Consider the following 23,815-nt stretch of genomic DNA (forward strand, 5'->3'; position numbering starts at 1 on the left):
GGGACGGGGCAGAGAGCGGGGATGTTGCGAAGGAGACGGGGCAGAGACTCCCCCGCGCTCCGCCCCTAGCAGACACCCTGCCAGCCACGTGTCAAAAAGGGGCGCTGTCGCTTTAAGAGCGGAGGGTGGCGGCCCCTTTAAGACGCGGGGAGGGGAGGGGGGGGGGGGGAACCAGCTGCCCGCGCACAACAGCGGGGCCGCGCCGCCACGGTGGGTCCGCGGGGCGGGTGGGGTCCCCCTGGGTACCCCTAACATCCCCCGAACATCCCCCGCCCCGGGACCCCCCCACCCTCCCTGGGCTCCCCGTCCCCACCCGCATCGGGTTCTCTCCGTCCCTTCCCTGCTTTGGGGGGGAGCTGCCCCGCGGGGTCCCCTGGTCCTGCGTGGGGTGTCGGTGCCTGCCCCCCCTTCTGTGCCCCCCCCCCGACCCCCCCCCTTTGCTCCGGGGCTGAGCCCCCCCCCGGAGAGGACGTGGCGCAGTTGCTCAGCCTGACCGCGGGTCGCTCTGCCTTTGATTACCTTTATTATTACTAATAATATTTTCATTTTTCACTATTTATTTTTAACCCCTCCTCCGCCGTGCCCGGGGAGCGCGGGATGGGGCCCCGGGAGCTGCCCCCGCTCCCCCTCCCCGGGGGCCGCTGCCGGCGGTAGGTGCCCCCCCGCCCCCCCGGCTCTGCCCACCCCCCGCCCCGCCCGCCATGGGGCAGGGTGCTATGGGGCAGGGTGCCATGGGGCCGGCCAGGGCGCTCAGCCTAGCTGGGGTGCTCGGCCTGGCCGGGGTGCTGGCGGGGGATAACGGGGCGCAGGCAGCCGGGACCCCGCTGGACCTGGGGCGCACGGTCCCTCCCGGGGGGGACGCTCTGAGCCACGGCCGGGGCCTGGATGTGAGTGTGGGGGCTGCCGGTGGGGTTGTCTGGGGGGTGGCAGGAGGGATGTGGGTGCTGCTGGGGCGGTGGGGTCCTGTCCCCTCCCTGCTTCCCCTGTCCCCGCTATCGCAGCTGGGATCTCAACTGGGATTTCCTCCGCTGCTGGTTTTCTCCTCCGAAAACCTCGCTGCTTGCCAGGCCGGTGCCTTCCCACGGCTGGGGTGGGGTGAGGGGGGCAGTGCGGGGCCCTGGGCTGCTGGGGACAGGGCTGGGGACAAGGGCTTGCAGCCTCACTAGCCCTGGCCCAGCCTTTGACATCCCCGCCCCCCCCCCCCCCCCCCCCAAAGTAGCACAGATGGGGAAACTGAGGCAGGGATGGCAGTGACCTACCGAAAGCAGCCCAACAGAGCGGCAGCGTTACCCGCAGGGTGCCCGATGGCAGCCCTCGCTGAAGGGTGGTGGGGATGGGACTTGGGGTGCCCGGCCGAGCACCCTACGCTCTGCCCCGCAGTGCTGGGAGGTGCGGAAACGCAACAGCTCCGAGTGGTGCCGCTTCGTCCGGAGCAACCCCGACTGCCGGCTGGAGGGTGGCTTCCTCGACTACCTCGAGGGGGTCTTCTGCGTCTTCCCCCCCCGGCTGCTCCCCCTGGCCGTCACCCTCTACGTAAGGACGGGACTGGGAGCAATGCTGCTGGGGGATGATCCGCTTTGGGGGTGTGGGATGGGGACCCCACTGACCCCTCTCTCTCTGCCGTCACTGACCCCACAGGCTCTCTGGCTCCTGTACCTGTTCATCATCCTCGGCGTGACGGCGGAGAAATTGTGAGTAGCCCCATGGAGTAGGAGGGTCCTTAGGGGGAGTGGGGAGCCCCATGGGCCCGGAGCAGCCCCGTCATCCCTCCCTGCCTCCTTCTCTGCCCTTCCAGCTTCTGCCCCAACTTATCGGCCATCTCTACCAACCTGAAGCTGTCTCACAACGTAGCAGTATCCTTGGTGGGTCACGGGGGACCTTGGCCGGGGAGAGGGGATGCAGGGCCGGGGGAAGGCGGCTGTGACGGGGGCACTTCTGTGTCCCCTCGGCACTGTTGCCCGGGGAAGCAGATTCGAGGCACAAGCCGGTGGCAGCAGGGGGGCAAGCAGTTGTGTGCCAGCACCGGGACGGAGTCCTGCAGTGGCCGGAGAGGGCAGGCACCCCCTGTCCCCACGGGGATCAGGCCATCAGTCTTTTCCTTGACATCCCCTCTCCATGGTGTCACCTTCCTGGCCTTTGGCAACGGGGCGCCGGATGTCTTCAGCGCCGTGGTGGCCTTCTCCAACCCCCGGACAGCGGGGCTGGCCATCGGGGCCGTCTTTGGTAAGGAGACACCGCGGGGGGTTGCTGGCTCGGAGGGTGGTGATGGAGGGGGACACACACGTTGTGGGGTGGTGGGTTGTCCCCCTCCTGAGAGGGACCCGTTGCGTTGGCAGGTGCCGGCGTGTTCGTGACCACGGTGGTGGCCGGAGGCATCGCCCTGGTCAAGCCCTTCACGGCTGCCTCCAGGCCCTTCCTCAGGGATGTCATCTTCTACATGGTGGCCGTCTTCCTCACCTTCATGGTCCTCTACTTCGGCAGGATCACGCTGGGAGAGGCTCTGGGTGAATGCCATGGGGGGCTGGGGCTGGGGGGGTGGCAGGGGCAGCCTGGGGGTGATGTAACCCCCCATCGCTCCCCCCCTCCCAGGTTACCTGGGGCTGTACGTCTTCTATGTCTTCACCGTGGTGCTCTGCACCTGGATTCACCGGCGGCAGCGGGGGGAAGGGCTGGCCCCCCCCAGACTCTGGGAGCCAGGTAAGGGCCGCCTGACTGTGCCAAGGGGACCCCTGGCATGTTGGGGTCTCTCTCCACGCCCTCCTTCTCTCCTCTCCCCCCCCCCCCAGAGATGCCAACAGATACTGAAGAGCAGGAGTCCTCAGGCACGAACAGCGGAGACTACGGTACGTCGTTCCTGGTGGGCTCGGGGCTGGCTCTGCTCTGTCCTTGGGGGTGGTTGGGGGTCCCAGGGTCCCCCACGCTGCTGCATGTGTCACCGAGCCCACGGGGCGGCCGCGGCTGGGTGCTACCCCAGGGAAGGGGGATCTCCCTGGGGCCGCCCAGGCGACCGAAGCCCCATGCTGGAATGAGCCGGGGGGGGAGGCACCAGGGAGCCCCCCACCCTGCTCAGGCACCACGGCCCCTCGCAGGCGAGGAGTACCAGCCCCTGCTCCCCTCCCGGGAGACCTCCCTGCGCATCCTCACCACTGCCCTCAGCCCCTTGGACTACCGCAAGTGGAGGAGGAAGCCCTGGTACTGGCGGCTCTTCAAGGTCTTCAAGGTGAGTGGGGGGGACACAGGCCGGGAGGAGCCCCCTGCACGGGGTGTCCCACTCCCTGCTGGCCCCTGGGGTTGCGTCACCCCTGGGTTTTGCAATGAGGATGCTGGGACAAACGGCAGGTGGGTTGGGGACAGTCATGGGGCACCGCCTGGGGTGCCCTGTCTTGGGGGTTCCCCAACCCTCCTCATGGCTGCACTTACGGCCGCTCCTCCCCCAGGTGCCTGTGGAGCTGGTCCTGCTGCTCACCGTTCCCATCGTGGACCCTGACAAGGATGACCTGAACTGGAAGAGACCCCTCAACTGCCTGCACATCCTCACCAGCCCCCTGCTCTGCGTCCTCACCTTGAAGTCAGGCACCTGTAAGAGCCCTAGCAGCCCTGGACACCCAGGGCGGGGACAGGACCAAGGTGGTCACCAAAGCCCTGGGGACCGCAGGAGCCCCTTGGAGCTGGTACCCCATCTGGGGAGGGAAGGATGGGCCAGCAAAGAGCCAAGCTGGGGAACCTGGTTTGCAACTGGATGGCTCTGTCCTCCCCAGCATCTGTCCTGTCTGGGGAAACCTGAGGCACGGAGGGGAGCAGCCCCGTGAGGGCTTAGGGTAGAGGTGGCTTTAGGGGACAAGGCTTTACCTCATACCACGAGCCAGGTCGGATCCTGCCCCAGCCCATGTGGTGCCTGCGGGGCCGCTCTGATGCCCCCTCTCTCCACCACATGCAGATGGGCTGTACCAGATCCAGGGTGTCTTCCCAGTCTGGGGACTGGTCACACTGGTTGGCTCTGTCCTGGCCATCATCACCTTCATCACCACAAGCAACGAGGAGCCGCCGAAGTACCACTGCGTAAGGTGCCCCCCAGCCCTGAACACCCACCGGGGACCCGCCCTGGACTGGGCTTGGTGTCCTGGGGGCAGACCGGGAGCCAGGACATCCTTCCCAGTCTCCAATGTCCCCAGGAGGGACGCAGCTGGCTGGAAGTGTGCAGGGTCCTGTGGGGCGCACGCAGGGACCAGCTTACCCCTCTGCCTGGCAGGTATTTGCCTTCCTTGGGTTTTTGGCCAGCGCCATGTGGATCAATGCTGCGGCCACAGAGCTAGTGAACATCCTCCGGACCCTGGGCGTCATCTTCCAGCTCAGCAACACCGTGCTGGGCCTGACCCTGCTGGCCTGGGGCAACAGCATCGGCGGTAAGGGCTCTGCTGCGCCCCAGTGCCACCCCAGGCGCACCCGTCCTCCTGGCAGCCCCCAAGGTCTTCCCTTCTCCCTCTGCAGACACCTTCTCTGACCTCACCATGGCACGGCAGGGCTATCCCCGCATGGCCTTCTCCGCCTGCTTCGGGGGCATCATCTTCAGTATCCTTTGGGTGCCAGGGGGAGGGGGTGGTGGTACTTGGGGCAGGGGTTGCCTCAGTTTCCTTGCCTGCAGCCCAGGGAGAGCCCCTGCTCCTGGGGGACCCCTGGGAAGGAGCTGGGCAGGATCCATCCCTGGGATGCTGGCAGCCTCCCTGGGGGGGGGGGGCTGGGGTGGTATTTGTGAACCGCAGGAGCTGCAGGCATGGAGCCAGCAGCATCCCCTCATCCCTACTCCTGTCCCAGCGCCAGCAGAGTTGGGGTTTGGGCCAGGGACTGGCAGATTTGGGATCTGCCAAAGGGAAGGAGGGGAATAGGCTGTGCCATCCTCTGGCAGGCTTTCTGTGGTCCCCAGACCAGGCTGAAGCCTCTCCTCCTCAAGCGCTCCAGGCTGCCTTCACCACAAACAGGCAACGCTTTGGGCCGGGCAGGGGTGCAGGCAGGGCGAAGGGGGGGTGCAGGCAGGGCGAAGGGCTGGTGCTGTCCCTCTCCGCGGGGCAGGAGGGACGTGGCTGGCTCCACCACTCCCCCAAGGTCCCCTGTGCCGCGTTTCCATCCTGAACGTGCCCCAGACATCCTGGTCGGCGTGGGACTCGGCTGCCTGCTGCAGATGACCAGCAGCCAGCTGGTGGTGAAGGTAAGGCTGCAGCGACACGGTGGCACGGGTCAGGCTGGCAGCAGGACCCCGGTGTCACTCTGCGTCCCTCCCCATCTCTCCGGCAGCTGGAGCCCGACAGCCTCCTGGTCTGGATCCTCGCCGGGGCCCTGGGGCTGAGCTTGGTCTTCTCCTTCGTGTCGGTGCCAGCCCAGTGCTTCCAGCTGGGCAAGGCGTACGGCGTCTGCCTCATCCTCTACTACCTGGCCTTCCTCTGCGTGGCCCTGCTGACCGAGTTCAGGGTGATCCGTCTCTCCAACATCTGACCCGTCCCGCCGCCGGCAGGAGATGCACACCCATCCCTGGCTCTCGCTCTGCCCTCCCCGCCGGATCGGGGCCTCGCTGTTCCCCTCTCGCTGTCCCTGCCAGGGGGACAAGGGCACCTTGACCCCAACCGTGCTGCTGCCACCACATGCTGGAGGCACCACGTGCCAGCCCAGCCGTCGCCTTCCGGAGCGGGGTGGGTTGTTTGTGCTTTGGGAAAGGAAAAGGAGCCGTTAGTCATTACCTACATCCTCTCCCCGCTCTGTTTAATCCTGTTTTAACTCAAGGTGGCTCTGAGCAGGAGCGCTTCCTCCGGTCGTGGTGGCAGGGGCAGAGGAGAGGGCAGCTCCAGCCCGGGGTCACAACAGGAGAGGTTTTACCTCTTCAGCCGCTTTACTTTCCCTCCCTGCCTCCCCCCTGGCTGCTGTGGGACAGGGCTGGGGCAGTCGTGCCACGCAGGGTAACTCTGTGAAGGTCCGAGCACAAGTTGGTCGTTGCCAAGGACGTGACGCGTTCGCACGTGGGTTTGAAGCAGCAGCCGAGGCAGAACGAGATGGGGTTAAGGTGAGGCAAAGCTGCGGGGCAGTGCTTGGTTTTAATGCAAGCAAAGCTGGAGCGAAAAAACCCAAACAACAAACCAAGTGAGGCTGGTTTCCCCCGCTTTTTTTAAGCTATGTTTTTCAACCTGAGTTTCAGATCCTACTTTTCCCCTCCTCCTACCGTGGATGGAGCTGTAGGGAAGGACTTGGAGTTTTCTACACACAGCGTTAACCTCTGGCAAGACTATGTTTAGGCACTGTAAAAAAAAAAAAAAAAAAAAATTTGCAATAAAAAACCCAACCTCGACTTGTGGCGTTTGCTGGGAGGGTGTTTTCTCTTGCTCTACGCCAGCGCTAGCACAGCCCTGACCCTGCCCGGTGCTTCGGGACGGGGAGAGCTGAGCCAGCAGCGGGGCTGGGGCTGACCCCCTCGGCCGTTGTTCCCCAGCGGCTCTGGGAAGTGGTTTCCTCTGGGTTCACCAGCCGTGGATTTCTCAACAGCGGTCACATGCGCCTGACTCGGCCGTTTAGTCGCCCGCCTGGGAACTGCAGCGTCACGGCAGCCCTGGCACGGGGTCAGCGGGGGCTGCGAGGGGCGTTGCTCAGCACCCTGGCACTGGGGACACTGGTGGGGCAGCCCACGGGGGAGCGGAGCGGGTGGGCTGGAGCTCCTGCTGCCTGTCGGAGGGTCCGCGGGGCGCAGGCTAGAAGCACCGTGAGGGACGGACACCCCCACTTCTGCCCCACAGGGGGAAGAGGGGCTGTTTTGCAAGAAGCACAACGGCCAGACCCGGCTCCTGCGCCCTTCTAGGGGTGCCAGCAGCCTCCTGGGCCTGGGTCGTTCCTCCTTTTTCTAGCCAGATATGGGGTTTTCACAAAAAAGAACGCTCCCTGCGCCTGCAGCTCTTGGCTCTGCCCCAAACCTGCTCACAAGGTACCAGCAATGCTGGAATTATCCCGGCAGACAAGCCCCGGGTTACACGCAGCAGCGCTAAAGCAATCGAAACCACGGGCCAACGTACCAACACAGGGTCAAAAAACCCCTTCTAACCCAAAACATTGCCTTGGGCTAGCTCTAGAAAACCTAAGTTTGAAAGCATTATTCTTAATGTTTAGGGAAAAAAACCTGGCAGGGGGGAGGGCAGAAGGGAAGCTGGGCTTTGCCCTGTCCAGGAATGAGAATTCAGAGCAGCTTGGCAGGGCACACGTGTAAAATATGCCCGGGGCAAGCAGTGCCTACCGGAGAGGGAGGGTGGGCACCGCTCCTCTTCAAGCACCGTGGAAATGCTCCAGCCGCGCCAAGCCCTGCTTCTGGAATGACAGGGGAAGGAGGAAAGGAAGCCGCTGCCTTTACAAAGCCGAGGATGCTTTTTATTAGTGTGCTTGAAAAAAATCTAGAGTACATTTTACAGACACGTCCATAAAATCGTTTCATAAACAAAACGCCAGCATACAAAATCCCGCAGTGCTTCCTCCCTTGCTCCCTACAAAATGATTGTCTCGGTCGTTAGTCTGTGGGTCAGGTGGGGGAGAGGAGGATAAATAGAAGGGGATGCCCCGTACTCAAACTTTGTTTCCCTCCAAAGTCGTATGGAAGAAGTAAACTTCTGCGACCCTCCTTGGTTTACAAAAATAATTAATACAGCGGGTACGTGGGGGCACGGCAACACCTCAGCACGAAACCAGGGAAGCAGCACCTGAGCCCTGACCCCCAGCCCAAGCATTCCCGTCTCTGGTCTGTGTGACACCAGAGCCCTGTTATTGCATGTTAAGCGGGTTAGTGCCCCCCTCCATATAGCTTAAAGCTGCAGCTCCTTTCACACCCAGAAAAAAAAAAACCCAAAAAAAGTCCCAGGCAGCCCTGCAAGGAGAAACAGGCTGTAGGGGAACGTGGAGTTTAAACACAGCTACCTTTTCTTTCCCCCCCCCCCAGCCTTCACAACGCTCGTTCATCCTGCCCACGATTTAAAACAGAACACGCGGCATCTCCTCCAGCCCCAGGACTAATCTGGATAAATCTCCCAGGCTACGACTCCACGCAGAGCAACGGCAAGAGCAACAACTGCACTGCTCATTAATTTGTGGTCGAATTTATGGTTTGGAAAACAGCCCTTTAAGATCCTTCACGGTTCAGCTCAGAAGTAGTTTCATACCTGCAGTACTCGGAAAAGAAACAAAGAGTTGCCCTGAGGCACCCAGGGAATTTGGCAAGGGTTGAGAGCAGACGCTGGTGTGCCTGCTGCCCGGAAAGCTGCTCACCCGCCCTTCCCATCCCACAGCCCAAATGCTCCCACCACGCTACGCAGGGAGAGGTTTTCAGAAGCAGTTCTGCCTCGTCTACTTTTGAAAGTCTCGCCCACCCAGGGCGTGCTCCTGAGCTGCCCGGGTAGGATCCGTCCTCTCCTGCTGTCCTTGCGCCACGCGGTGAGGCTACCAAGGAAAAACGGGTATGGGGGACAAAGGGAACGGGCACACAGACCTCCCACTGCCTGATCTATCTGGAGGAAGGAGAAAACCACCCCAGCAAGCTCTACTCTTAGTCTGAACCTGAGAAAAGATCCAGCAGCAAGAGGCGAGGGGAGCCTCCCAGCTGACAGGTACTTCTGGCTGGGACGGTGGCTCGGCTGACCCAGGCCGGACCCCCCAGAGGAGGCTCTGACCTGCTCTCTGGTTTAAAGAAGCCCCTGAGGGCAAGAACACATCGATCTAAAGTACACCAGCTGCCCTCCTCCCCGAGCACACGGCTGCCTGGGCCGTGGAGGAAGCCGGCCTCCAGCGTGGAGCAGCGTGGTTTGTCGTTCTGCTCACCGCTTGCTGGTATTTCCAACTCAGGCCCACATACCTGTATCTCCTCCTCGTACATCTTCATACTCAAATCACTCTTGGTCCTCGATCTGCGTCCCAGAAACAGGGGAAAAAACGGGGACTTGGAGAGAGGCAGGTTCTCATCACGTTTGCGGGCAATGAAACACGAGCGACGGTGCAACCTGCCACGATCACAGAATAAATGTGGCGGAGCTGGGAAGGGATCCCTTTTCCCCCTTCCCTCCCATCCCTCAGCTAGCAGGTCTGGCAGCCTCCTTGCCAGCTCCAGAAAAGCAGACGGGTGAGAAGAATCATTGTCTTCCACATTCTCCTCCTGCATCCAAAATGCAGGGAAACAGTAAAGCCCTTCAGCGGATCTTCCGAACATCTGACTCAGCATTTGCCAGCCTGAGGAACAGTTCTGCAAGGGTGAGAGCGAGGAAGGAGCAACACTGCTGCGCTGGGACTCGCTCACCTCTATAAACACAGGCAGGACCCGGCTGAGGACTAACCAGCAGTACTGCTTGGTGCCCATAAGCTCTCCTTAACGCAGAGCCAGGCAGGAGTAAGTCCGACTTGGAGATGCAAAACCTTCCATTTCTTCCTCCTAGTCATCTATCACCTGAGCTAGGGACCAGCCAGAGAGTGGCCATCTCTGGGTGCCAGGTGGCCAAGTGGCAGAGGTCAACAGCCACCGTCACCCTGCAGGGTGCTCCCTCTCACCGAACAGAGACAGGAGCTCCGGGGTTTACAGAGGTGATCCCAGTCCCGGGCAGAGCTGACCAGCAGTGATACAGATCTGGGATAGCTACAGCAGAGACAGAGTTTGTCTGCCCAAACTCCTGTCCCACCTATGGTCATAACACAATGAGATGCCGGCCTTCAGTTCTGTCTCCAGCTGCCACAGAACTGCTCAGGGACAGCAAAATCCGATAATCAGAGCTGGATCTACTACAAGGAGTGCATCTAGGTGCGCCAAAAAGGAGGGCAAAGGCAGACTGCTCTTCCAAAAGTGCTGAAATTTCACACCTCCTCCCCTGACTTTGCATAAGGAAGGTGGAGAAGAAACAAAAACTCACTCCCTGATCTTTTACACCTAGGTTAATGGTACCCCTTAAGCAAAAGAGATCTTCAAAAAGGGCAAAAGTTTTAATATTAAGCAGGTGGCTTCAGCGCATTTCCTGCTGTTAATGGATTACACATCCCCTTCCCCAAGGCCCGTTAGCGGTAAGCCAACCAGCAGGCTCGAGCCTGGGCAGCGGCTCAGAGGGAGAAGGTCTCTGTTCTGGCCGAGATGTCCACTCTGTGCCGAGCACGGGCACCGTGCTGTGTGTAGCAGCCTCACACAGAGACCCCTGGGCCTCTGGTTATTCAGCAATTCACTGCCTAGGGGAAGAGATTTAAACCCTAAAGCCGAACAGGACACCGAACAGGTCTATATACATCGTCCCAATAGATACGCTGTGAAGTAATACTCTAGGTTATTGCATAGAGGGCGGCTCGCGTTAGCTAGGCCTAAATGACAGTCTGGGAGCGTTGTCGGAGGCTCAGGGGCTTCAGAGAGCTGTTGGAAGCAGGTGTAGGCTCTTGCAACGGCGCCTGAGATTCCTCTTTCCTGGAATGCTCCTCATACCATTCCTGCAACAGGAGATCAAACACGCGGAGATCAGGCTCTGCCCCGCGCTGGCTTCGCAGCCCCCCAGCAGGACCCCCTTCGGCCGCTCTGCCATGGGAGGGCACGTTTGCTCAGGCACAGAGGGGCTCTTTCCAAAGCCCTGGATATAGCCTGACCTTAGGAACAACCTGCTCCACTGCAGCATGGCTGTGGTGAGGACCAAGACCTTGCCACCCACTCTCCAAGCAAGAAGTACCAGCCACGGCTCAGCTACAGTTGGCTGAACCGACAAAACTAGGCAAGAAAACGTCCCTCTCTCAGGATGTCCTTCCTGAACGTCTAGGACTCCAGTATTGATGTCCCCACGATGTCTGGGATTTGCAGAGCTGCTCCCGATCCTGGGCAGCACCCAAGGTGCTACAGTACGTTACGTCCCTGAATCAGAGACCAAGCAGGACAGGCAGGGGGCTTCTCTGCCGTTTTCCACGCAGCTCCACGATAAATAACATGTTTATTTTTATTAGGGGGACTGAAGACTCATCCCTAAGGCTCAAAGGACCAAGGACAGATTACGAGATTAATTCTTTCACTACTGATCATGACATTAGCCCACGACCTTCAACCTGGAGGTGAATGCCTGGCAGGCACTACAGCGACCAAATCCGTGGCATAAAGCTCCTGACCACGAAGGGCACCAGCAGGAACGCCCTTAACAATCCAGAGAATCAGCTGATTTAAGCGTTGCCCACCTTCTGCTATGCTGGTGGAAAACCAGGCAGCGTTGCTCACACCAGGCAGCACCCTGCCCGGGAGAACACTCGGTTTCTGTGTCAGACAGGCACGCCCAAGCTCAAACACAATCACATTCCAGTGGCTTAACAAACGAGCGTGCAGCAGCCAAGCCCCAGGAAGGCAGGACCCGTGTGCTCACAGCCCCAGCAAACACGTCCCCCTCGGCGAGCCCAGGTGAGCTCAGCCAGCCGGAGTGCCTCCCCACACCCCCAGCGCCGGGACGGTGGCTCGGCTGACACACGCCGGACCCCCCAGAGGAGGCTCTGACCTGCTCTCTGGTTTAAAGAAGCCCCTGAGGGCAAGAACACATCGATCTAAAGTACACCAGCTGCCCTGCTCCCCGAGCACACGGCTGCCTGGGCCGTGGAGGAAGCCGGCCTCCAGCGTGGAGCAGCGTGGTTTGTCGTTCTGCTCACCGCTTGCTGGTATTTCCAACTCAGGCCCACATACCTGTATCTCCTCCTCGTACATCTTCATACTCAAATCACTCTTGGTCCTCGATCTGCGTCCCAGAAACAGCGTTGACATTTGCTGAAGAGTTGGGGGAAGGAGGAGGAATAAAGAAAGAAGACATCCATCAGTCACTGAGCGTCAGTCCCTGGCATCCTTCATGCGGACACCCACCACCCACTGACGAGCTCAGGCTATCCTGGGCTCCTTCTGGTGTCACGGGAAAAAGGCCTTTTAGGGCGCACATCACCTAAGCAAACGCAGGCATCTGCTGCAGGCTGAGGAGCGGCACTGAGCAGATCCCCAAAGACTACAGAGGGAGCTGTAGCTCGGACGGCGTGTCTGTCAGCGGTGCTTAATTTAGTCAGAGGAATATAACATCCGTGCCTGGAACAAGGCTCAAAGATCGCGTCTGAAAACAGCTTCAGGTCCCACCTGTCCAGACCACACCATTTACTCCGTGGGCCTGGACTTCTTAAATCACGTAAGCAAAGAGCTGAAGTCCGAATTGCTCTCTGACCACATGAGTTACACGAACAGGATTGAGAGGCAAAAGAAACCTCAGGTCTGGCACCATCACCCTGCGCTCCACTGCCAAGGCTGAGGACAGCATCCTCCTTTGCTGTATCGTCTTGAAAACTGCTTCTGAGCAGCATCACCATCGCTACTCTGAATTGTGTCTGTGTGAACAAGAGCTCAGCTTTTAACTACCAAGCCAACCAAAGCAAATAAAGGTCGCCTGAGAGACTGTAGCACCTGCACTTCGCAGTGGTGACACAAGAATATAATGGCTGTTATTAAAACAACCACTTAAGCTCTTCCCAGACGCACGAGACAGCAGTTCTGAAACAAGAGCAGTTACCCAGGTCAGCTCCTTTTTCCAATTGTCCATCCTGTTTTAGAATGGAAAGGTAAGCAGCGCCATGGAGAAAGGGAGCCTGGTGCTGGGAATCGATACCACATATTGCTGCACAATGCCGCAGGCCCGTCCAAGCCCAAGCGCCCAAGGGCACAGGGAGAGGGGCAGGAGGATTACAAGACAGCGGGTTCCTTAGAGAAAAATAAATATGGTTTTTTTTTCTAGCTAGTATTGGGCCAGGACAGCTCTAAGCGAAGTTTGCAGGCAACAGCAACGACTCTTTGAACAGGCTGTTTAGAGTGCAGGGGAAATCCAGCTCCTACTTTATTCTAGAGCAGCAAAACCTTGTGCCGACGCTGCGGAGTCCCTCCAGCAACTCAGCTCCCGATGCTACAGAGATGCAGCTCCTCTCAAGACAGCAGAGAGGCACTGGTGGCCCTGGCCCCCCTCCCTCCTCTGAAGCCGAGGACTTGCAGCAAGCGTTTCCTCTTACCCCATATTTGTCCATCTGCGAAACGATCTTCTGCAGCTGAGCGGTTTCAGCGGCAGCTGAACTCCGCTTGTACAGCTCGATGATGCCAACCACTTCCTCCTTGGAGATCTCCTTCTCCAGCACAATGCCGTTGTCTTCTGGAGAGGCAAGAAAAAGAAAGAGGAAAAAAAGTCTCCAAGATGAACATTGCTTCACCAGACGCTACAACAACCCTGGAAGGCGAAGCCCAACAGCACACAGGACCAAGCCAGATGTCAGGCACAGCCTGTACCTACTTTTGTGACTAGAATGTGTGTGTCCCTGACCCCCAACAACTAGTGTGTAGGGCCAGCAAGCACCTCAGCTTTCTAAAACATCAGGCTCCTCAGTATCTTAAAAGAAATCTTGTTGTTTTTGCTTGCCTGTAAATTAACAAGCAAAGCAAAGAATCAAACAGGAATTGCTGCCTTTTGACCTTCGATTGCCCAACGCAGCTTGGGAGTTCAGGGCTAACAAACGCCTTTCACCCTTCAGACCGGGAGCGGGAGGGATCACGATCAAAAGTGTCTCTGGAACCAACAACACTGGGCTTCGGTGGGCCTGCACCACACAGATTTGACCTTCTGGCACCTACGAAGATGAGGGGCTGATCAAAGCTACTGCCATGGCTGGGGCCTTCATCACGTTTCTGCAGGGAAGATTCTCTGCTCTTAAATGCCTGAGTGCAGTAGCTGTATCTCCTTCCTGCAGAAAAGTGTGAAGAATTATTAAGATTGGAAGGAGAATGAATAGAAAAGTCTGGGTGTAGATCACCTGAAGGAACAGCAGGAGAAGGGCTGTAAGAGATTAATGTGTTTATGGCACCTAAATTAGCAGGTCAGGTAGTTACAGGCAGTTTCAGACACGCAGCTCAGGAGACAAAGGACAGTGAGCAGAACTGATGACTCACAGGGGTGAGGGGATGGAGAGACCAGTCACTGTCAGTTCCTAAAGGGTACAGAAAGGCATGTCCAAAACCAGCATGTAGTCACCAGTCTGGGAGATGTGGAAAGAACTGGACAGGCAGTGTCTGTTGACCTCCACGTCATGACAAAGAGGGCTGGCAAACCACCTGGATCCAGTGTTTTGCTGAAGGCTGGACAAGGCACTTGGAGACATGTTCTGGTGCCAGTGAGCATGTTAGTGAGGAAGGGAAATTGGTTTTAAAAGAAAAATCACCTTCCCTTCCTGTAAGGTGTCTCGTTGAGTTTTGCTACATCGTTGCTGTAACGCTTCCTAGATTTCTCTCATGAGATGCAAGCACAGCTTCAAATAATTTGGTTGAAACAGCTCAAGCAGTTGAAGTTTATATGCGTGCACGCGCACACGGACACACACACACACACATATATATGTAAAACCCGACGTATATACATACATACACACACACATACACTTTTTGGGAAGCGCTGGGGGAGAAATGAGTGGCAGAGCAGACAGGCCAGACAGAAATATCACACAAAAGCCTAAGAATGAGCTTAGGAAGTTGGGCTAAAAAAGAAAAATCTGGCCTTTGCTGGCCAATCCCATTCTTTCCTACAGACCTAAGACACCAGGGAGAGAAGCCACAACATTGTAGGACCACCAGTGCCCAGTTCTGACCTTCTGAATCTTGGTTCTTCCGAGTGTAGTTCATGCGGAAGACAAAAGCATCCAGAATAAAAGCCACGATGATTGTCATCACCACCTGGGAGAGGACAGGAACAGAAGAGATCAGGAGGCGGCCGCTGCTGCGGGATTCTCCCAGCCCAGTTCAGCAGGAAGCTGAGCATCGGAGCTGTGCTTCAACTCTACGCTCCCCAGCTCCTCCGTGGCAGAGGGGACGCCCATGTCACACATCTACCTGCGAGCAAACTGCCGACAGTCAACTACAACGAGGACAGAACAAACTCCTGTGCTGCCCTAGCCCTTACCCCAGGCCCAGATTTCTGCAGCATCAGCTTTGTCAACGCCCATAAATCCAGCTTTGTGCCAGTGATGTGGACTCTAACCTGTTTCTGGAAGATGATTATGTAGAAGAGCAAAGCTGTTCTCATTTAGGGATGGAAGCTCCCTCTGGAACACAGCAAAAGCTGCCTCCCCTCCTCATCCCCACTATTTGATGCGTGAAGCGTGTCCAGAAACCTACCATGGTCACAATATAGAAGATCATGAAGTACAGACGGCTCCAGTGAGTGGTTTGGGATGTCACCCCTTCCTAAAGAGGAGAGGGAAGAAGTCAGCAGTGCACAAAAGAAGGGAGAGCCAGCTCTTAGCCGCCTGCCAACAGACACAAAGCAGCACCGTGGCTCCACAGCCAGCCCCAGGGACTGCCTGCACAACGCTCAATGCCCCAACTGCTCCTTGCAGCTCATCTGCCTCTCAAGCCAGAGAGGTTGCTACATGCAAACACACAGAACATTTAAAGCTTGTGGCTGTATGAGCCATCGCTGCTATGAGAACACAGCTTGGACAGCAGCGTGACAAACCGGAATGCAGAGTGACTTCTTTTGGCCAGGTTGTGAAACCTGGCCCGAAGCCTGGTCAAGATGCACAAGAAAACATGCCCAGCAGCATGCCAGAGGTCAAATGCCACCCAACCATCCGGGCCCAAAGATGACTGGCAACAACAAGTGACAATGTTGGGCCCATCTCCAGTCCCCAGGGGAAGCAAGCAGGGGTGGCACGAAGTTCCAGCTCAACTGGCACAGAGTCTGCGCTGTCTGTAGGCACGAGGTAGCTGAGGTTTACTTACCATGATGATGTACCAGTCATTGACGACTGTCAGCTCAAACAGCGTGACTGCATACCAGCGGGAGAGAAAAATACAGACAATTGCTTTATCCCTCCTGACCTACTTTACAGTGATTCTTAGACAAAGTATTTGATGGGGAAGGCTGACACAAGACACCAAAGTTTCAGTACAGCCAGCAAATCCGGAGACAGAATGCAGACCCTCATCACTGCAATTACTTCAGACAAAGGGGGTTAGACCCAGAACCAGGAGCACGGCTTAATTTATATTTCTCAAAAGAATCAGAAACAGACATGACTCCAACAGGGAGCATGGAGACCTCTGAAATCTTCAGGAGATAAGCATCTCTGCTCACACATTGAGAAAAATCATGGGGAGTAATCACCACATTCAAATTATTCTTCATTGGCTGGTTTAAAGGAATGTATCAGCATCACTATTGGTTCCTTAGAAGGGTAGTGACTTAAAGCCCTCCTGAAACGTCTCTGGAAGTCTGGTCTGATCACCAGTGAGACCAGGTCTGCTGGCTTCACACTGGCTTTTAAGAGACATCTGCTTACCTTGCAAAACGTTCCTGGCACAGTTAGTCAGCTGGAATTCTCCAGAGAGAAAGAGCTGGATGCTGAGAGCTTGAGGTGCATTAGCAGGACTCTATGGGAGAGTCCCAGGCTCACATGAGCATTACAGCCCCGCCATCCAGCTCTGCAGATGCACTAAGGAATAGCCTTTGCTACAGACAAAAGTGCCCTTACCAAAGCTGTTCAAAATGTTGTCAAAGTTGTTGAGATAGTAATAACCTTCTTCCACAACCGTCTTGTTGCCGACTGTATGATTCACCCAGCGGTAGGAATCTGCAACCGTGCTTGTGCTGGTTGGAGAAACCAGGACAAAGAATAAGAGAACTGGGAAAGCGAGGAAAATCTCAAGTGTTATAAATACCGAAACACTAAGAAGGGGGTGAGCAGGGTGGCAGCTTCTACCTCTTGGCCAACACTTGCCTTTTTCTCTGAAGGAAAGCCTCTCTCCTTCACAGCTCAGCACAAGCCCAGGGAGCACCTGGAGTCTTTCTAATCATTCAGCAAATATTATACCAGAGACACTGAGTGTTTGAGTTAGACTCTTTGCCTCACACCCTTAAAGCTTGGCATTTCCGAGTGATCTGCCATCATTTAAGGTGAAAAGGGCACAGGACAGCTTAGCTTCCAAGACCAGCTGAATTTATCTTGGTACAAAGCGACACCTAGATGTGTAACGTGTCTGGCCAAGCAACTCCGGCATCACTAAGACAAAAGTCTCAATTTCACTCTACAGCAGATTGTTACAAGAGTTTCCAGCCACGGTACCATGAAGAGGTCCTCCCAGCGCAGCTACCTGAGGCAAGTGACAGAGCTCACTAAAACCAGCCAACCCTACCACAGAAATCTCTCCCTTTGCAAACGCAACGCAAAAGCCACCGCAGCCAATCTCACCCAGAGAAGCCAAGTGTCTCCCAGATTTTCGCAGCGTGTTGCCTTAGCTGCAAAACCCCGCTCGGACCCATCCTCTGGCCCTTTCTCCACGGGGAGGTGTTGCTGCCAGAGCTCACTGCTGCTGGCTGTGCACCAAAACCACTGCAGAGAGGGATGGGTTCGCGGTACTCACTTGCAGCAGTTCGGGTAGACCACGCCAGCAAAGAACTCCATGCCAACAATGGCAAAGCAATAGTAGAAGATCAGCAGGGTTAAACCCAGGCTGGAGGAAAAAAAAAAAAACAAAAACAGAAAGAGCACTGTGCTAGTGAAGAGTTGCTAAGGCAGAGAAACACAAAGTCGCAGGCTGGTTGCTCTGGAAGGATTTTCCAACGGACGGGAAGCAGCACTGAAAACCCCAGACCACCCGCCCTGCCACTGTGGCTCTGCAGTTCTTTGCCTGCTCCCGTTCAAGAAATCCTTGGATAACGAGCTTGCCACTCGCTGAAAGGAGAAACTAAAGAGCAGCCTGGATTCCCTCCCAGTCTGTCTTTTTCTGGTACACTAAGAATTTTCTGGTACACTGTCTCTCCACAGTTTCTTTACTAAAGAACAACACACGCTGTTTCTGCCCTCTCCACGTCCTTGGGTGCAGGGACTGGGCCAAGAACAGGGCTCTGTAGCTAACGTGCTCTGCTCAGACCTCTCACAAGGGAATAAGGCCTGAGGGTGCCCCGCTCAAACACCAAGCTCCTTCTGCCCCACCATTTCACAATAATGCTCTCGAGTGGCTGTACGAAGGACAAGAAAACATCTGGGGCTGAGTATTTTCATACCAATGTTCCTCCCAAATGGGCCTCCACTTTCACCAAAAGCTGGGATGGGGGAGAAAAAAAATTAAGCAAGCATCGACTCTTAGTTATCCTCCTAACACAAGGGTGCTGGAGTGTTGCTTATCGCACACTGCTCCAAGAAACTAGAAGATCAACATCCCACTGCAGCACACTGAAGAATCAGTAACAATCTGTCGACAGATCAGAGCACAAACTCCTTCAGCAGGTTTGACAGGTCCCTATCCTGACCCCAGCCATAGACACCAAACCTTCACTCCCCTCTCCCCGCCATCACCCAAAGAGAAGAAGTTAGTACCTGGCCATCCGGGGGAACAACTCAAACATAGTGTCCAGGACATTTCTGTAGCGTTTCTTCAATTTAAATAGCCTGAAAGAAGCAGCCAGGAGTTACCTACGTACTGCAACTTGCCTGGTGTGGTTGGAAATAGTCAAAGAGAGCATCACAGTTCTCCCTATCTCCCAGATCAATGAACAGTAAGGTTTCCTAACACCAAACTCACAGGATCTGCTCTTGCTCAAGTGGTCTCTGCTCACCTCACAATGTCCTGCTGTCCCATCTGAATGTTTATGACAAATTCAGCTAAGTGTTTACAGGATTGAGGAATCTCAAGGAAAAGACTATGCCTTTTTCACACAGCATGACGCGTAAATAGCTGTTTAAAAAAAATACAAAAATCCTAAGAACTTAAAGTAGTCCTGTGTACAGGGTCAGGATTCATTGCTCCTTTCCTCAGACACAAGCTTTTCTGTGTTTCTCCCATGACCCAATAAAAACTGATGAAAGAAAACTACATTGCGCCTGCTAATTTAAGATTTGGCAACTCCATCAGCCTTTACAGAGAAACACAGCTGCCAAACACAGGCTTTGGCAGGGGAGCAACAGAGAAAACATTTTTTTTTTTTCCCCCCTTGAGTGTCATAAAGCGTTCTTTAAATCCTCAATGAAGAGCTAAATTACATTAGCTTGTTTTTAACAAACAACATTTTGCCTCAAATGCCTTCCCCCTATGGCTCTCCAAGCGTTCTGCGAAGGTGAATGTACCTCTGTAACAGCCTTGAAATGAGAGGGTTAACCAGACCCATCGGGCTGAGCTGCAGAGAGGTTACAGGCCGCAGTCTTGCTTAAAGTGTGAGATGCAGTTAGAGCAGGGCTGTACTTCACCCTAGAAAGCATCATCCTTTGAAAACCGTAATTTCTGGTAATTCAATGGAAATTATTAAACTGGCTCAGACTGTCTCACCCTGACAGAAGAGCTTTTCTCTGAACGGCATCAGACAATTTAGAGGAGGTGTAAGAACCCCACGAAGGCAGACACAGGATAATCTGCCCCCGGTAAATCCCTTGATCTCTATTAGAGATCAGCTTAAGCTCCAAAGCACGGGGTTTCATATCCCATCCCAAGTTTTTGTTATCGTTCATTTTGATAACTCTGGCTAATCTCATTACCCCACGCAATCCCTGTTTGCCATGGTCATGTACCCACAGAGCAATCCTTGCCCTCTCCTGGTAAGGAGCTCGGTCCCCAACTGGATTGATGGAAAACAAGCCTGGCTGTTTTCTTCCTCACCTGCTCCCCGTACCCACCCCCAGCCTTCCCGCCTCACCTCAGCAGCTGAAGGGGCCGCAAGACCACGATGAAGTAGAATGGCTCCATGTCAAACGCCAGTGCCATGAGCCCCAAAAACGCAAACAGGGTGACTGAGAAGTCGAAGCTGGAAAGAAAAAAATAGTGATAAATCACTGCTCTTATTTTATTTTTAGTTAGATAACAGCAGAGAAGATAATAGTGTTAGATAACAGCAGAGAAGAGATACTTGGTGCTGCTCCAGCCTAACAAGATGCACAAGGCCGAGGGCAGAAGAACTGTAATAGCCTGCTGATGGCTTTGTCTACAGGCCTAAAACCTCACCTCAGAAGTCAAGTCTTTCTAACCCAACAATTTTCACCATCTCCCCCTCAAAACCAGCAGTGTGCACTTACAGATTCCAGCCTGAGGACAGGTACTCAACGGGCCCCAGTCCAGTGGTCTTCAGGAGCAGCTCCACACCATAGACTGTAAAACAAGACGACAGCCATGGACAGAAATAGGCAGCATCACAAGGAGGGCTTATGCAAAGGCTTGCCTTCAAAGATGCGTGGTGCTTTAAGTACAGGACTTCTGAAGATAGGTTTGACAGACCCCCACCCTTCCCCCTTATTCTCGAGGAGATGCCAAAGGGACACTTTCCCTTCAAATCAACACATTTTTCTGTATTTGTGGTGATTTCTCTCCAGAGCAGCCTACAAAACGCTTCGTTGGCTAACACGCTATGAATGTCGAGGCACAAGCTCCCGTAGGAAAGGCCAGAAAGTGGTGTAGGGAATTCAGTCCTGCCTGTTTATTTCCTTCTATCTCAGCGGAACATACCCACATCCCATAGCCTAGCCTTGGCCTGCAGGGAGAGATCCTTTCCAAGGAGAGCCATCTACTTTCACCCTCTGTCCTGGCAGCACCTTGTGGGCCTGCAGGTTAAAGAACACCATACCAACATTATGATGCCCTGTTTGTCACCCCAAAACCTTTCTTTCCAGGTTCCAAGGAGGGGGGTGGGGTGGGAGAGAAGCGAAGAGCAGAGCTGGATGACTACATCCTTGTTAATAGAAGCATTGCAGAGTGCCTCTGCCTTCAAACTTTTGTAGCAAGTGTTTTGAAGACTAATGGCCAGAGAAGCACTAGAGCTACCCAGCAGCCAAAGAAGAGGTTAGGAACCTCTCCTAGATTCTCAGAGAACCTCCCGCTGCAGTTTTAGACACTATTTTGATTCAGTGGAGCTATGTGTTGCTTCTCCTCTTGGAAAGAGACACTGGCAGGAGAGAATTTGCATCACTGAAGAGTTCTGTGGCAGTGCAATGAACCAGCACATGATGATGGAATTGCTTATACTTGGGCTGCAAAGGAAGCCTAAGGTACACGTTCATGGAGGCAACGACGTTCAGTTAGAGAACTCAGCTCGTCAGCTAGTTCATCTAGTCCCGTCAGCCTTCTCCTCAGCATGCCCCTGCACTCCAACAGGACTGCCTTGCTTCGTGTGGCAGAGCGCCAGCTCCCAGCAGCGATCAGATCCGAGCCGGTAACGCCTCCTGGAATAGCCAGGGCGGCGCAGAGCAACGCGAGCAGCTCCACGCAGAGCCAGCACCAGCCTGGAGGAGCTTATCGCTCTGCACGCTGCGCCCAACAAACGAGGCTCTTCTGCTCTCAGGGCTGAAACCAGCTTTAAGAGTAACCCAGCAGCTTCGGCAGAGAGTTGCACCAGGGGTGAGAGGCTCTCCGGGGTGCAGCGGCCGTGGAACAGTGCAGCAGTGTTCACACGGGTTTGGGTGGATGCTGACAACCCCTGTCAGGCCAGCATTGTTCTAGCTGGAGTCTGTACACCCGTGGTTAAGTTTTAAGCTCAAGCTGAAAGATCTTCTGGGAACAGAGCTATCTGTTCCCCTCTCAACTCCTTATGAAATGACACAGCTCTGTTGGGAGGCATCAGCTTACTTGTGAGGAAGACTATGTAGCTCCACGGGACGTTTCTGGAGAAGAAATTCCCTCCTGCAAAACACAACAAGAACTTTTTCTAGCCTTTCCTTTTTTTTTCCTTTTCCCCAGCACCATAGTCCAGAAACAAGTTGCAATGTTTCCTACCTTGCAGCATGAAGGTTTCAACAAGAATCCAAATTCCATTCACAGCCACCACAGTATCTGGAAAACAAAGTAAAAACCCATAGCAAAACCACTCCTGGACCAGAGGACATCCATTTCCTAGGCTAACAAAAAGAGCACGATATAGGACAAGTGGCAGGGTCAGTGTTTCTGATTCAACGAACAAACTGAACTCATAACTTGGGAGAGTCTTCTACCCTGACTTTTCCCAGGCCTTTAACAGATGAAGTATCTTTATCTTCAGAAGAAAAACAAAACTAAAATGAAAGTAAAACAAAGCAATGGTCTGAATCACGCTTAATCACTTTTACTCATAATTATCCTGCGTTCTGCCATGTTATCACCTGCGTATTTCAGCTTCCTCCTAGTTCTGGAACAAGATCTCGAGAACCGCTGGGTCCCCAACAGTACAGGACAAAGCCCTGTTGGCTTGGATCTAATGCTGCTCCCCAACATTCAAATCCTGAGAACTGAAGGTGCAGGACTTCTTTCCACTCAGATCTTACTCCACCCCACCCTCTTTAGTTTAGCATCCCCATTTACAAAAACCTTTCTCCTCCAACATTCCAAAAAACCCCAAATTACTGAGTAGGAACAGATCGTCTAGAACACAGCAAGTAGCACCACGAGGAAGCACTCTTCCTCTCAACAGAAGAGGAGCACAGAATCGTTCTCGCAGGCAGCACAGTTGCCAAGCAATCCCTCCAGCCACGAGGATCTTTGCACCCTCTCAAGTGCAAGCAGAAGGTGGTGGTTGACCGGCAAGGCAGTTCCTTACCCAGCATCCTTCAGCTGCAGGACAAAAACCTCCAGGCTTGTGAAAGCTAACCACCACCCTACCTAACGCAACAAGCTGACTCCTACTGAATCACACCCACAAGTGTGTTATGGAGCCTCTCCAGAAGGCTCAACCCAGCGAGAGCCGAGAGCCCAGGCTGCGGCAGTGGTCGGTACAAGCACGCGGTTCCCTCCCTTTCTGCCAAAACTCCACAATTTGTACGTGAGCCCTGGCTCAGAGCAAAGACCAGGCCCCACCACGCCAAGTCCTTGAGGGCTGGCAGGCACAGCACACCAGACCCATGTGGTCAAGGGAACCTAGCAGAGAGCTTGTTACTTCTACTTACACATGGTGTATTGGAACACACGGGACTTCACAAGGATGTTGATGCCTGCATGAAGGAAAGTACGACAAAACAAATGTTTACACGATCCTCCACACCTCACACACAGATTCCTGTCTTCTCCTTAGAGACATACCAATCCCCAGCACAGAAGCTAAACCGATTAGCAGATTATTAACTTTTACTTCTTGGGACCAAGTTCAAATTGCCTCTAGAATTTCAGCAGCAATGACCTCCCTGTCCTTAACCCCCAAGATGCCTTTTTTTTTTTTTCCTCTATGCACTAGTTCTGTGCTGTGGGCAGAGGTAAATGCAGTGGCTGAAGCACTGCCCGTGTTTGGAACAACACATATGCTGTCAAGGAGGGCTGAGTGCACGTCAGCAGAGATGTGTGGGACTCCTGTGGCAGCTATGTGTTTGGATCAAGGCAGCGTTAACTGTTTCCTACTAGCGTAAAACACTGACAAAGAATTGCAAACAAGTTCTTATTTCTGAATGGTTACATTCAGCCAGGAAACTTGGGACACGGGAGATAAATCACATTTGCAAGAGAGATGACACTGATGGGTATTTCAGACCTCTTCCCCCTCCCCGAGCAGCTCACTGGACCTCTGTGAGTGCTGCAATCACATCTTGGGACTAGGAAGCCTAGCAGCTTTTGTGAAAACACAAATCCCACTCCACAGGCACTGCTATGAGCTGCTGCCTGGGATATGGAGGAACTCCATAAACTCTAGTAGATTCAGCAATCAGAAATCCCCACCTAACCTCTGTGCTGAAAAAGCAATACAGCCCTTCACGACCTCAGGGTCTGGTTCGCTACAGAGCTTCTGCCAAGAAGTCTCTTATTTTAAGGAAGCCGGGTTTGGGTCAGAGCACAGGGAATATTTACATGACAGAAATCTTCCTTGGA

The 23,815-nt window shown here is 54.9% G+C and overlaps 2 protein-coding genes across 3 annotated transcripts in view; one reads left to right on the forward strand and one right to left on the reverse strand.

Annotated features, from left to right (window-relative positions):
• The first annotated feature begins 701 nt into the window (after nucleotides 1-701).
• SLC8B1 (solute carrier family 8 member B1) lies at nucleotides 702-5,487 on the forward strand. Of its 2 annotated transcripts, none has more exons than XM_086474175.1 (15): nucleotides 702-887; nucleotides 1,381-1,533; nucleotides 1,639-1,691; nucleotides 1,796-1,852; nucleotides 2,117-2,223; nucleotides 2,337-2,504; nucleotides 2,590-2,697; nucleotides 2,787-2,843; nucleotides 3,090-3,220; nucleotides 3,438-3,579; nucleotides 3,938-4,059; nucleotides 4,250-4,403; nucleotides 4,489-4,569; nucleotides 5,139-5,203; nucleotides 5,290-5,487. In XM_086474175.1, the coding sequence occupies exons 1-15, from the start codon at nucleotides 702-704 to the stop codon at nucleotides 5,485-5,487; spliced, it is 1,782 nt and encodes a 593-aa protein (XP_086330301.1). The 2 variants fall into 2 exon arrangements, with proteins under 2 accessions (XP_086330301.1, XP_086330302.1); XM_086474176.1 differs by having other exon boundaries at nucleotides 717-891; nucleotides 1,796-1,853; nucleotides 2,119-2,223.
• Nucleotides 5,488-10,195: 4,708 nt separating this feature from the next.
• TPCN1 (two pore segment channel 1) overlaps nucleotides 10,196-23,815 on the reverse strand; it is a 45,058-nt gene continuing 31,438 nt past the window's right edge. Inside the window, exons 14-27 of the mRNA XM_086473940.1 lie at nucleotides 22,906-22,950; nucleotides 21,764-21,820; nucleotides 21,617-21,670; nucleotides 20,074-20,146; nucleotides 19,698-19,805; nucleotides 18,388-18,459; nucleotides 17,432-17,521; nucleotides 16,543-16,658; nucleotides 15,791-15,837; nucleotides 15,185-15,253; nucleotides 14,659-14,743; nucleotides 13,039-13,175; nucleotides 11,687-11,767; nucleotides 10,196-10,467 (exon numbers count right to left, since the gene is read on the reverse strand). Of these exons, the coding sequence (XP_086330066.1) occupies nucleotides 10,345-10,467; nucleotides 11,687-11,767; nucleotides 13,039-13,175; nucleotides 14,659-14,743; nucleotides 15,185-15,253; nucleotides 15,791-15,837; nucleotides 16,543-16,658; nucleotides 17,432-17,521; nucleotides 18,388-18,459; nucleotides 19,698-19,805; nucleotides 20,074-20,146; nucleotides 21,617-21,670; nucleotides 21,764-21,820; nucleotides 22,906-22,950 (1,157 nt within the window). The 3' untranslated portion in view covers nucleotides 10,196-10,344. The remainder of the gene's footprint in view (nucleotides 10,468-11,686; nucleotides 11,768-13,038; nucleotides 13,176-14,658; nucleotides 14,744-15,184; nucleotides 15,254-15,790; nucleotides 15,838-16,542; nucleotides 16,659-17,431; nucleotides 17,522-18,387; nucleotides 18,460-19,697; nucleotides 19,806-20,073; nucleotides 20,147-21,616; nucleotides 21,671-21,763; nucleotides 21,821-22,905; nucleotides 22,951-23,815) is intronic.

The sequence above is a fragment of the Leptosomus discolor genome, chromosome 16 (genome assembly GCF_034619465.1).
Source record: "Leptosomus discolor isolate bLepDis1 chromosome 16, bLepDis1.hap2, whole genome shotgun sequence".
NCBI lineage: Eukaryota > Metazoa > Chordata > Aves > Leptosomiformes > Leptosomidae > Leptosomus > Leptosomus discolor.

What these genes read in the sequence shown, in the direction of transcription:
- SLC8B1 (XM_086474175.1), top strand. Translation starts at nt 702, where the DNA reads ATGGGGCAGGGTGCTATGGGGCAGGGTGCCATGGGGCCGGCCAGGGCG. An exon ending in AAGCTGTCTCACAACGTAGC is followed by an intron (nt 1,853 to 2,116) that starts AGTATCCTTGGT and finishes ATCCCCTCTCCA; the next exon opens with TGGTGTCACCTTCCTGGCCT. An exon ending in GGCCATCGGGGCCGTCTTTG is followed by an intron (nt 2,224 to 2,336) that starts GTAAGGAGACAC and finishes TTGCGTTGGCAG; the next exon opens with GTGCCGGCGTGTTCGTGACC.